At 42.4% G+C, this 14224-nt stretch overlaps 1 protein-coding gene across 6 annotated transcripts in view; it reads right to left on the reverse strand.

Moving 5' to 3' along the window:
* The window catches only part of TDRD12 (tudor domain containing 12), a 387684-nt gene that overhangs the window by 51807 nt on the left and 321653 nt on the right, over window positions 1–14224 (reverse strand). For all 6 annotated transcript variants that reach the window (XM_029608411.1, XM_029608406.1, XM_029608409.1 and 3 more), the window contains 3 exons: window positions 13731–13915; window positions 7431–7638; window positions 3862–3954 (listed from right to left, as the gene is read on the reverse strand). In XM_029608411.1, coding sequence (XP_029464271.1) covers window positions 3862–3954; window positions 7431–7638; window positions 13731–13915 — 486 coding nt within the window. The remainder of the gene's footprint in view (window positions 1–3861; window positions 3955–7430; window positions 7639–13730; window positions 13916–14224) is intronic.

Here is a 14224-nt window from a genome sequence, read left to right on the forward strand (position 1 = left end):
TGCATCAGCCAAGAAAGCCACCCCTGGTTTCAACTGAGCTGCCTCTTCCAACGCCACACCAGAATTCTCCAAGGAACCCTTTTGGAAAGGCTGAGACAACCACAGGTCTGCAACACCAATCTGGCAATGTTAAAGGCCTGCCTAGAGCAAGGATTTGATCTTTTAATCTTGTGAGTTCGAAGGCCATGCTCCCACTGGGGTAGAGGTCTTCCTTTGTATTCTGACAGGGCTGCCATGACCACCCCTCTCCACTCTTGGAGCTGAACTTATTCCAAAATGCCTGCAGGCTTCAGTGCAGCCTATTCAGCTCCCAGCATCTGCTCCCATGCAGCAGCCTGCACAACAAATTGGTCCCTGCTTTCTTTCTTTCTTTTTTTTTTTTTTGCAGTACCAGCCAAAAAAGAAGGAGATGGGAAGGTGGTTCTGGGGAAAGATGCCCGCACAAGAAACCCTGATGGAATTCCAAGGAAGAAATGACAGAATAAAAAGGATAAACAGTTCTCATAGTCCAGAAAAGCCCTGTCCACAGCTAGACCCCTGATCCAAAATTCCTGCAAGCCCCATGCTCCAAGGCTTTACTCTACTGGAGATGGATCAGGCCACAGACTGTCATCCCAGAAACTGTCCACTCCAGTGCTAAAATTTCTCTTTCACCTGGCCTAAACCAAGCTTCAGATCTCTTCCCTACTATATGCTGGAGACAGAGAATATTGGGAACCTATAAGAGATAACCCATTAGCAAACCTGTTCTCCATCTGCTGGCAGGAGAACATAAACTCAAGTGTCTGGACTGCTCTGGTTGAATGAAGTGGAAGAATTAGATTTCACAAACAAGGTGAAACACTATATAAAACAAATGCAGCAGCTCACAGAAATACTGCTCATGAGTAAAGTGAAGTACTCCATGAATCTACATATATAGGTTCTCTCAAGTCAAATTAAGCCTGGTCTGTGAAACACAATTGTGACGATTGACAGCTCACAGGATGGTCCCGTGACCTTCCGCACTCACCCCCTGCTGCTGCCCGATGATGCCAGAGCCCTCCTGTTGTGGCGGCATTCCGCTGTCACCGAATGCCATAGACCATCGCTGATGCCGCCAACCTAGCCAGGCCAATGCCTTCCCATAGGTATGTGCGATGTGGCAAGAAACCCTGAGCAGTGCCTCAGGTGATGTCAGCCTCCTGGCCTATATAAGCTAAGGCCCTGCACAGTTCCTCAACTCAGCAACGGGTCTTCTACTCCTGAAGTAGTGCATGTTGCTCCTGCATGTTGGTTTCTGATTCCTTTGACTAGTCTTCCAGCCTTGCTTCCTCCAGCCCACCTTGTCCAACGCGTCTTGTCCAGTGTCTTCAGTGTGTCTTCATCTTCCCTTGGCTTGACACTTCGGATCTTGACTTCTTTCTTGGACCTGACCACTCATGCTTGCTGCCTGCCCTGACCTCTATGTGCCTTTGGACTTTAGTTATCTTCACTGCTCTAGGGACTTGACTAAGGTCTGCCAGCACCCAAGGGCTCAACCTGCAGGGGAGCTGGCTGATAAAGGTGAAGCTCCAGACTTTCCTGCTACAAGGCACATTCACCAGCTGCCGGCATAGGCCTCATGAATTTGCCCTCAAGGCTGCATCAACTACGCCGCAGCACAAACGGCTCACACACTTGCCACCCTTCACAAAAATATATGAAAGCTAGTCATCACTGAAAACCTCCTAAATTAATCACTGCTGTGCTGCTTGGAACACAATGCAGGTGCTGACTGTGGAATCAGAAAATCATGATTCATATGCTGTATACAGAGGGCTTGGGGCAATGAAATCATTTTCTGATTGAAGCACCAATGCTCCATTAGCTTTTTGGTTCCTTTTAAGCTATGCACAAGTGACTCACACTATTCAAAAAAGTCTGATGTGGCTGAGTAATGAAGGAGCACACCCCAATGGGACTGAGTTCCTTTCTGGGTGAATATTTAATTTATAGTCTGCTTTTCAGCATTTCAAAGCAGATTACATTAAGATAATATAGGTATTTCCCTATCCCCAGAGGGTTTATAATCTAAGTGAACTGCCCAAGGTAACAAGGAATGCCAGTAGGATTTGAACCCTAGTTTCCCTGATTCCTAGCCTGCTGCTCTAACCGCTAGGCTATTACTCTACATCACAATGAGCAGAAGTGAGTCCTTGGCTGACTCGTTGCTGTCCTTGGTCTTCTGCCTGACCAACCACTTCCCCCTTGGGTTGAGCCTGCAGGATCTGGAGGCCAGCAGGACTTAGTTGTAGAATGGAAGTTGAGATTCAATCTGGGGTCTTGGCAGGCTGAGATCAAGAGTATTCGAGATTTGGTACAGGTTCGAGGCAGGCTGACAGCAAGAGTAGTTGTGGTTTCGGGTCCATGATCAGGATACCAAGATACAGAGAGGGATCAACACAATATGGGAACTGACAAGAGACAAGATCTGGATTACAGTAAAATGCCAGGAACCAGAGAGGAACACAGGAATTAGGAGGAAGGCACAAACACCAGGAGACAGAAGTCAGAAACAGAGGGAGGCTGGAACTTAGAATGCAGATGCATTGGAGTAAGCAGAGGACCCATTGTGAAGGCATCAGAGATGCGAAATGGTAGAGTTTAAATGGCCCTCTGGCCATGATGTCATCTTCCAGCGCCACAGCCCAACTCCTGCCATGGTGCCAAAAAGGGAGGCAGAGGAGCGAACATGCTTGCCTAAGGGGGAGCAGATAATAATGTCCTGCTGTGAAGGTGCGGATAGGTGCAGCTGGTCGCAAGATGGCCCACGGTTGGCCCGACATTACTCTCCAACTGCTGAAAGCATGTTGAGCAAGGGCAAGCAGCTGGTAGCACACTGTGCCCTTGGTAGTTCCATCATACTAGTTCCCTACTGCTTCATGTACAGGTGTCAGTTTTAATGAGTGGATTTTAAGTACAACTGAATTAATGAGTTGCCCCACAGTTATCAGTTTTTACAAAGTACTCTAGATACAGAAATAATTTTAAGTCGCTAAAATACTCTTGAAACATAAGAGTACTTTAGTTCTGAAGACATTATGAACCACCAAAGCATGAGAAGCTGGACAACTGCTGTGCCTGAACAGTCATGATGGAGTGCTCAGACCACTGATGAAAGGCATCGTTAATGGTTAATAGTTGGTGCCATGGTGCTCTACAATGAGCATAGTAGAGCTCTACATTCTAGAACCCTATATTTGAAAAGTTTCTTTGTACAAAATGTGAAAGGTCACACAATCCACAAACACAAAATACCTTTCTGTCGTTTGCTCCCATAAAAAACATTTCAAAATTAGGTTTACAATACTATTTAAGAGGCTAATTTTCAGATACTGCGGGGATTTTGCAGGCTCGTTTTCAAAGAGAAACTCCCTTCCTCAAAGGTTCTAGCAGAGTTTGCACATACAAACTCCCCACCAGGAAGTACATGTGGGGAGTTAAAAACAAAAACACAAAAACCTCCCAGCACATACTTTGCTGGGATGGCCCCAGTGCCAACTCTTTCCTCAATAAAGGCAATTTTCATAGGATTTTGTTGACAGGAGTAAAAACCAGTTGACATGCAAGATCCCTTTAAACATTTCTCCCTTTTTGGGCAAGCTCAACTCTCCTCTGCTTTAAATTGCTCTCTGTCACAGTCTCCAAAGTAGGCATTCTGATACCAATCACAGTAGTTAAGCATGTACAAGTAAAAAGACTTATCCTATATGCCACCAATGATGTGCTTGTTGCTACTGTTATTTCATTATGCATTAAATTGGTCCCTACTAATATTTGACTCAGTGGTATAAAGGAAACAATCCCTACAAGTATACATAAGGAAAACCATTTGCATACCATTGGGTCAATCCAAATTGTATTTCCTAGGGAAAGGGTTACTTTTGCATCATGTTGTTTTCCTCTGATTTTCTGACAAATGTGTCTCGTAACCTTAAAAAAAATAAAACTGGTTATTAAAAAAATATATAATACAAGATCAAACACTTTATGACCATATTATAAGTCGGTCAACAGTTGACAAATAGCATTTTATCATGTTTAACTAAAAGCAAGAATTTTGGTTTTAACTGCTATGAATATATTACACACCCATGAAAAAGCTAGGTAGAGTTCTATCTAAATGCATGCATGAACAGGATTGGACAAGTCTTTATAAATCAGACCCTAGGCACCAAACTTTTAACTCAATATGAAGTAAATGAGTTTGATTATTTCAGTATGAATCCTCAATGGAAAACAAAGCAACTGCACAATAAGTCAAATACTCATTACGACTAGCAGTTTATTTAAGGGTCAGATATCCTGAGTTTACCCATTTTGAGTTTGAGAGAAAAGCTTAATAAATCTGAATTTTTTTTCCAGCTCTCTGTTTCCTCAGTTACTGTAGTAGCCTATATGTCAGTGTTCCTGATTGTTCCCTTTATCCATTATATGTTTTTCAAAATTCTTCTGCCAGACTTCTCTATACTCACCTCGTCTTGCCACTCTGCACTAGTTTTTCAAAGTTCTTGTACTTGATTGCATATGCATTCATATCTCCACTCCCCCAATCTGCCACTATTTTCCTCCCATAATCTTTGTTCCTTGCAAAGAGCATTCCTTACTGATCCCTGTATCAGACAAAATCCTTCCTGTTTTTATGCTTTTTCTATTCTCACCCATCCCTGAATTCAGCCTCCCCTTTTATTTAATTCATTTATATTCATTTTATTTAATTCATTTATATTCTACTTTTCACAGCGCTTCAAAGTGCTGTAGGTATTTCCCTATCCCCAGAGGGCTTACAATCTAACAGCTCGATACTGTAAAGTGCGGTTGGAGATTAACTCGCTGTGGGCGCACAATTGGGACGCGTAAGGCGATCCTGCGATACAGTCTCCAGTTTCACGCGTCCTTAGCGCTTCTTGAAACCGACCCGTAACCTTTCCCGCACGCAGCATGTAAATGATATGTAAATGAACGAATTAACTATTCCCTCCGATACTGTGACGTGCGCTCCGACTATTGCTTTTTTCCCCTGCCGATTTGCCGCGCGTTTAACCTGTTAGTTTACCGCCTACCCCTGCATTAGAGGCAGCAGTAAGGGTAAGCGGCAAACTTTCCCCCAGCCCCCGCTCACCTGCCCTGGCCGCGTCCATGGGTGCCGGTCTCCGGGGTAGCCCCAGTCCTCTCCCTCCTCCCGAAGCAAAAAAAAAGCGAAAAAAAAATCCAATGCGGCCCCACTTTGGAAGCTCCCCTTCGGCAGCCCCCCTTCGGCGGAGACGGCAGTGTAAAGCGAGACGGACCACGGCGGACCTTCGGCGGAGACGGCACTGTAAAGCGAGACAGACCGCGGCACAAGGAGAGGAGGAAAGAGAAGACGCAACTTACTCCAGCCAGCCAGCCAGCCCTCCTCCGGACAGCGGCTCCTCTGCCTCCCAGCTGCTGGCGAAGATAGACGCCCGAATGGGTAGGCCCCTCGTGCAATTTGACCTCAAGGCGTGACGTCACGACATTTGGCATCACAGCATGCGATGTCACGCCTTGAGGTCAAATTGCACGAGGGGCCTACCCGTTCGGGCGTCTATCTTCGCCGGCAGCTGAGAGGCAGAGGAGCCGCTGTCCGGAGGAGGGCTGGCTGGAGTAAGTTGCGTCTTCTCTCTCCTCCTCTCCTTGCGTCGCGGTCTGTCTCGCTTTACAGTGCCGTCTCCGCCGAAGGTCCGTCTTGCTTTACACTGCCGTCTCCGCCGTAGGGGGGCTGCCGAAGGGGAGCTGCCGAAGTGGGGCTGGCTGGAGTAAGTTGCGTCTTCTCTCCTTGCGCCGCAGCCCCCCCCACTCCGGACATCGGCGACGACCGCGGCTCCTGCCTCCAGCTGTCAGACAGACGTCACATGCCGTGACGCCAAACGTCGTGACGTCACGTCTTGAGCAGCCAATTGCACGCATAGGGGCCGCTTTCCCATGTGCGATGCGTCTGTCTGACAGCTGGAGGCTGGAGCCGCGGTCGTCGCCGTTGTCCGGAGGGGGGGGGGGGGGCTGCAAAAGTAAGTCGCTTCGTCGCTTTAAACTGCCCCCCCCCCTCCCGGAGCAAGGCTGCTTTTCGCGCCCTGCTTCGGGAGGAGAGGAGAAGGGACTAGCAGGCCCGAGCCTAGGATTGCCCGTCTCTCCCCTCGCTCTCTTGCTACTTTTTCGGTTTTGTTTTTTTTGCTTCGGGAGGAGGGGACAGGACTGGGGCTGCACCGGAGACCGGACGCGGCCAGGGCAGGTGAGCGGGGGCTGGGGGAAAGTTTGCCGAGCATCGGAGAACATAACTGTCCACTTCCTGGTACCTGTCATTTGAAATGTCATTTGAAATGTCATTTGAAATGACATTTGAAATGACAGATACCAGCGTGGCCGTGAAGCGTTAGGCCCGCGCACCCAGGATACTGTATAGGCGCTCTATACAGTAAAATGGGTTGCGCGGGCCTAACCTTCGCCTAACGCTTTGCAGACGCATTTGCATGCAATTTGAAGAGAGTATCGAGCGTTAGGTGAAGAGAACTGTGCGTGCGGGGAACGAGGGTGCGCCTGGCACTGCCGCACTCTAACGCGGCATAACTGTATCGACCTGTAAGTTTGTACCTGAGGCAATGGAGGGTAAAGTGACTTGCCCAAGGTCACAAGGCAAGAGACAGTGGGACTCGAACCCTGGTCTCCTGGTTCGTAGCCCACTGCTCTAACCACTAGACTACTCCTCCACTCCACTGCAGTCTTCACGTTGCTTGTCTGTCTTTAAGAGGGCAATTTTAAAAGACATTTATGCTGGAGAAGCAATGCTTTACTATGGCAATGGGCTTTTATAAAATTGCCTGCCCAATATGCAGGTAAAAAAAGCATGTACATCCTGCATGTCTGTATTTTTACTCAAATACCAGAGAGGCTTTCCTGAGGACAGCCTGGCAGGAGTTGCGAGTTGAGCACATATTTTTAATTTTACAAAGTATGTGTGTAAATTTCGCCAGAAAGATTATCCAGGTGTAAATGTGTATGGGTAATTTCCAAAGTGAAAGCATGCACATACTTTCATTTGAAAATTAGTGTAAAGTCTAGGGATAAAAACTACCCACAGACTTTGAATGCTTTGAAAATTACCCCAAATGTAAATTATAATCACACTTTTTAAATCTCACTTTCAAATAAATCGATAATATTGCTCCTCCCACCACCTCACATTTACAAATGTTACTATTTATTTTGTGGACTATTTGGTTTCTGTAGGTTGCCCTGGATAAAGTTATCAGCTAAATACTGAAATAAAGAAAACAAGGAGGCTTTAAATTTCTGAAATAACCTTATTCCACCATGCTACTAGTATTTCATCAATAAGCAACAAAGTTACTGAACTACAAGCAAAACAACAAATAAGATAAAGAAATGCAATTTACCTTTGGATTCCACGAAGTTTCGTTATCTATTGGTTTCACCCTAGCAACAATAAATTCTACAGCTTGAGGTGGCAAATGTTGAAATCTTGAAGGTAATTCAAGAAGCTGGTGACCTCGGATTTCACCAGTTCTGCCTTCATCTATGTAACTAACATTAACACTGTAGAAAAGACAATCTTCTTTTTGTAAAACCTTCAAGACTTGAACCCTAGAAAAAAGTGAATAGTTCTGTACTACTTAAAAGTAGATGTCACAGACTAAATATCAATCTCATTTTTCCCTTGTAGAACTAAGTAACATTTTTGTACCAATTAAAACAAATATCAATAAGCTTGTCTGTACTCATTACACAATTTCTAGTTTTAGCAGCAGACTTTCAGAATTCAAAGATACAGGAATTTTGGCTTGGATGGATCAATTCCTATCATCTTACCTCACCATAGCAGGGTTTAACTCTCCCTTTTTAAACTGAGACCAAGGGCATAAGAACATGCCATACTGGGTCAGACCAAGGGTCCATCAAGCCCAGCATCCTGTTTCCAACAGTGGCCAATCCAGGCCATAAGAACCTGGCAAGTACCCAAAAACTAAGTCTATTCCATGTTACTGTTGCTTTTAATAGCAGTGGCTATTTTCTAAGTCAACTTAATTAAAAGCAGGTAATGGACTTCTCCTCCAAGAACTTATCCAGTCCTTTTTTAAACACAGCTATACTAACTGCACTAACCACATCCTCTGGCAACAAATTCCAGAGTTTAATTGTGCGTTGAGTGAAAAAGAACTTTCTCCGATTAGTTTTAAATGTGCTCCATGCTAACTTCATGGAATGCCCCCCTAGTCTTTCTATTATCTGAAATAGTAAATAACCAATTCACATCTACCCGTTCTAGACCTCTCATGATTTTAAATACCTCTATCATATCCCCCCCTCAGCTGTCTCTTCTCCAAGCTAAAAGTCCTAACCTCTTTAGTCTTTCCTCATAGGGGAGCTGTTCCATTCCCCTTATCATTTTGGTAGCCCTTCTCTGTACCTTCTCCATCGCAATTATAATCTTTTTTGATATGCGCTGACCAGAATTGTACACAGTATTCAAGGTGCGGTCTCACCATGGAGCGATACAGAGACATTATGACATTTTCCGTTTTATTCACCATTCCCTTTCTAATAATTCCCAACATTCTGTTTGCTTTCTTGACTGCCGCAGCACACTGAACCGACGATTTTAATGTGTTATCCACTATGACGCCTAGATCTCTTTCTTGGGTGGTAATTCCTAATATGGAACCTAATATTGTGTAACTATAGCATGGGTTATTTGTCCCTATATGCATCACCTTGCACTTATCCACATTAAATTTCATCTGCCATTTCGATGCCCAATTTTCCAGTCTCACAAGGTCTTCCTGCAATTTATCACAATCTGCTCGTGATTTAACTACTCTGAACAATTTTGTATCATCTGCAAATTTGATTATCTCACTCGTCGTATTTCTTTCCAGACCATTTATAAATATATTGAAAAGTAAGGGTCTCAATACAGATCCCTGAGGCACTCTACTGCCCACTCCTTTCCACTGATAAAATTGTTCATTTGATCCTACTCTCTGTTTCCTGTCTTTTAGCCAGTTTGTAATGCACGAGAGGACATCACCACCTATCCCATGACTTTTTACTTTTCCTAGAAGCCTCTCATAAGGAACTTTATCAAATGCCTTCTGAAAATCCAAGTCCACTACATCTACCGGTTCACCTTTATCCACATGTTTATTAACTCCTTCAAAAAAGTGAAGCAGATTTGTGAGGCAAGACTTGCCTTGGGTAAAGCCATGCTGACTTTGTTCCATTAAACCATGTCTTTGTATATGTTCTGTGATTTTGATGTTTAGAACACTTTCCACTATTTTTCCTGGCATTGAAGTCAGGCTAACCGGTCTGTAGTTTCCCGGATCGCCCCTGGAGTCCTTTTTAAATATTGGGGTTACATTAGCTATCCTCCAGCCTTCAGGTACAATGGATGATGTTAATGATAGGTTACAAATTTTTACTAACAGGTCTGAAATTTCATTTTTTAGTTCCTTCAGAACTCTGGGGTATATACCATCCGGTCCAGGTGATTTACTACTCTTCAGTTTGTCAATCAGGCCTACCACATCTTCTAGGTTCACCATGATTTGGTTCAGTCCATCTGAATCATTACCCATGAAAACATTCTCCAGTACGGGTACCTCCCCAACATCCTCTTCAGTAAACACCGAAGCAAATAAATCATTTAATCTTTCCGCGATGGCCTTATCTTCTCTAAGTGCCCCTTTAATCCCTTGATCATCTAACGGTCCAACTGACTCCCTCACAGGCTTTCTGCTTCGGATATATTTTAAAAAGTTTTTACTGTGAGTTTTTGCCTCTACGGCCAACTTCTTTTCAAATTCTCTCTTAGCCTGTCTTACAATGTCTTACATTTAACTTGCCAACGCTTACGCATTATCCTATTTTCTTCTGTTGGATCCTTCTTCCAATTTTTGAATGAGCTTCACTCATTTTACATGTTTACATCTACCACTCCTTTCTCACCTCATACAACCATAAGCTTCACCTTTTACCCCAGGCAAGCAACTTCCAAAGTTACATCTCAAGCATATTGTGATAAATTGCAAGACTGGAAGATTGGGCATCCAAATGGCAGATGAAATTTAATGTGAATAAGTGCAAGGTGTTGCATATAGGGAAAAATAACCCATGCAGAAGTAACACAATGTTAGGTTCCATATTAGGAGCTACCAACCAGGAAAAAGATCTAGGCGTCATAGTGGGTAATACATTAAAATTATTGGTTCAGTGTGCTCCGGCAGTCAAGAAAACAAACAGAACGTTGGGAATTATTAGAAAGGGAATGGTAAATAAAACGGAAAATGTTATAATGCCTCTGTATCGCTCCATAGTGAGACTGCACCTCGAGTACTGTGTACAATTCTGGTCTCCGCATCTCAAAAAAAGATATAGTTATGATGGAGAAGATACAGAGAAGGATGACCAAAATGATAAAGGATTCCTTATAGTTCCCCTATAAAGGAAAGACTAAAGAGGTTAGGGCTGTTCAGCTTGGAGAAAAGACAACTGAGGGAGGGTATGATAGAGGTCTTTAAAATCATGAGAGGTCTAGAATGGGTAAATGTGAATTGGTTATTTACTCTTTCGGATAACAGAAGGACTAGGGAACACTCCACAAAGTTAGCAAGTAGCACATTTAAAACTAATTGGAGAAAGTTATTTTTTACTCAACGCACAATTAAACTCTGGAATTTGTTGCCAGAGGATATGGTTAGTGCAGTTAGTATAGCTGGGTTTTAAAAAAGGTTTGGATACGTTCTTGGAGGAGAAGTACATTAACTGCTATTAATCAAGTTGTCTTAGAGAATAGCCACTGCTATTACTAGCATCAGTAGCATGGGATTTACGTAGGGTTTTGGTACTTGTCAGGAACTTGTAGCCTGGATTAGCAACTGTTGGAAACAGGATGCTGGGCTTGATGGACCCTTGATCTGACCCAGTATGTCAACTTCTTATGTTAATCACAAAGCAAACATACTAGGCAACCATATTAACCCTGCAAACATTGGAAAAACTTAGATTAATCTGAATAGGGACAGTTAACCTGACCAGGGACGGTTCAAACCAGACTGCTGTAGAGAACATAAAAGGAAGTGACTGAAGTAAGTCAAAATTCCCATTATGAATTATTCAGCCAACACTGAAGACAGCAGAACATACTAAAGCTGTACAACAATGGGTATATATTACAATACAGCCCGGATCACTTGCCTCTGGAGTGACTCTTTGAATCCCTCACTAAACGTCAGACTTACAGCTGACAAAGGAAGGTGCAAGTAATCCTCTCTTACTAATTCAAAACAGAACAAATAGCTGATCAGACAATGAAAATCATTGGATCTATCCAAATAATGCTTAGGCAGTTTACATGCTTTTCTTGCCAAGCAAATGGCTAACATTTTTATATTTATGTATAAAATGTATAACTAAGACAAAGCCAATGACTCAAAGACTGGCTCAATCATAGTATTCAAGACTAGGTTCAAGTAAAAAGTTGCAAGAGGTTAAATGAAATCAGGAGACCCCAATCTTCTAAACTTAAAATTTCTTAGAACATCTGGATGTAATGCAATACAGTGGGAGATTTCAGTCTCCCACAATAAAAACTTCTGATATTGCAGCAGGGAAAACTGGCATGCTTACAATTCTGCATAAGAACATAAGATTTGCCATACTAGGTCAGATCAAATGTCCACCAAGCCCAGTATTCTGTTTCCAGGTCACTAGTACCTGGCAGGATCTCAAAAAGTCGATAGATTTCATTCTGCTTGTCCCAGTGATAAGTAGCATCTTTCACCAAGTCATCCTTAATAATGGTTTATGGACTTTTCTTCCAGAAACTCGTCCAAACCTTTTTTACACCTAGCTACAGCAACAACTTTTACTACATCCTCTGGCAACAAATTCTAGAGTTTAATTATTCACAGAGTAAAATAATTTCTGCAGGCAAGGTTGTTAGCAGTAGGACTGATGTGAGCAAAGCTGGAAGCAAGAAGAGCTGGTACTTAGGTAAAGAAAATAAATCATTCTCAGCAAGAAATAAAAATGTAGGTCTCACTCTACTGGAGAAAGGAGCTTTTAGGACTATTGGATCAGAATGTGTCAAATTGCATGTGATATGAGATCTTGCATTGGTTTCAGTCTAAAACAGAAGAGCTGGTGTAGTTGAACAACATAGCACATATGAAAAAAATATCAATATTGAAACACAGAAATATGACAACAGAAAAATATCATAAGGCCTATTTTGTGTGCCCATCCACATCAACTGTTCAACTCTACAATGCCTACCCCTCTCTTGGAGATCTCCTGTTCTTGTTCATATCATCTTGAAATCAGATACTGTCCTTATCTCTATCACCTCCACTGGGAAGCTGTTCCATGTATCCACCACCCTTTCCGTAAAAGGAAAGGGTGGTGGATACATGGAACAGCTACATTTATCTTGTTAGAATTATGTTATGTTTAATCTAATATCTTTTGCTCTTAATTCTCCCGTACTGTAAATCCCTGTTCATTGTAACTATCTTCTATTTAATTGGTTACCCCTGGTTACGCTGTAAACCGGTACGATAAGACCTTCATCTTGAGCATCGGTATATTAAAAGAATTTAATTAAATTAAATAAAGGAGTACTTCTTTAGATTACTCCTGTCTACCCCACTTTCACCCTTCATTTCAGAGTTTCTTTTTCATTGAAAAAGGCATACGCTCCTGCGCATTGATACTTTGAAGGTATTCAAATTATATTTCCTATCTCTACTGGCTTGGAATAAGGAGTGTCATAATATGAAATCTTTTAATTCATTATATCCAACTGAATTTTGAAAAATATATATATCGTGTCACTGTATTGGAACCTTTGTAAAAAGCAGAGGAAAAGGAGATAACTAATTCACGGCCTGGAAGACCTCTTTGCCCCATTACACCTCTGTGCACCCCATCCTCCAGAACTCTTTGATCTCAAATTGCGCAGAAGCTACCAGTGTTGGGCTCAGAAGGGTCAGAAAGTAATACGGAGGACTGAGCTAGCACATGCTCATAGGTCCAGCCTCCTCCTAGCTTCTGTGTGGAAGGTGTGGCCTGTAAGCATACACTGCTCAGTCCCCACTTTCGCTGCCTGCTGTTGTCACCAAGACTGGGACCAGTGCTATCAACTTCCTTCAGGCTGCCCAATCACTAAACTACCCTCAATAAAACAGCATTGAAGATGTTTAGTCTTAAAAGTTTAACACATTTTAAAATTACTTTTTCATTGATTATTTCATGGCAAAACCAGTTGTAAGGCACAACACTGGAAGCCTAGCATTTTTAACCCATTTAGTGTAAACAGATTAGCAGGACCTGTAACTATTCAAAAGTTCAAATACTCTGGCATTTGGCTATTCAGATTCTTTAAAGGACATGAGTGCCTGTTGCTATATCATCTTTTTCATGAATTGATATTGCAGTGTTACACATATCTTTGTATTAAAGATAACAAGATAGTGTCCTCAACATACAAATTCAATTTTGCTGTAATCCATCCAAACATAAAATATTAGAGTGTAAATAGTTTAGAGAGACTATTCCCAATGTCTTTCACCATCCAATTATGAGATACTTTGCATTTAGTTATAGCTAAAGAAGTAGAGAAAAACAAACCATTTAGGTAAAACAGTGATATTTTCTAATTACTTTTTTTTTTTTACCTGTAATAAAGAGCTCCTTCATGTAAGCCATACAAAGCAAGTTCTTCTACCTTTTCAACAGATACTCTGTTGCAAGCTTTCTGATAGAAATCGCCCATTTCTGTAGCAAGACTACCATAAAGATCATCTTTGGCTATTATGCGACCATAATAATTTGCTGCATTCACAATGTGAAGCGGAATGATCTGAAAATGAAATATACAAATGTACAGTAAAGCAAATTTTCAAAACATGTAAATCAAAACTAACAAACTAAAAGAAACAGTATTTGAATAATACAGATTGAGAAAGATAGACACGTGAAAGTTGCTCTACCTGTAAAAGTGGTTCTCCGTAGAAAGCAGGATAAATCAGCCACACAAATGAGGTGACGTCATTTGACAGAGATTAGGCGGAAAAGCTCTCAGAACTCAGAAAAAACTTCTGCTGCACAAGTTTCTTCAGTCTTTATAGCATACTGACCTTCAAGGGGAGGAAGGTGAGATTGGTGCCGT

Source organism: Rhinatrema bivittatum, chromosome 7 (assembly GCF_901001135.1).
Source record: "Rhinatrema bivittatum chromosome 7, aRhiBiv1.1, whole genome shotgun sequence".
Classification (NCBI taxonomy): Eukaryota; Metazoa; Chordata; class Amphibia; order Gymnophiona; family Rhinatrematidae; genus Rhinatrema; species Rhinatrema bivittatum.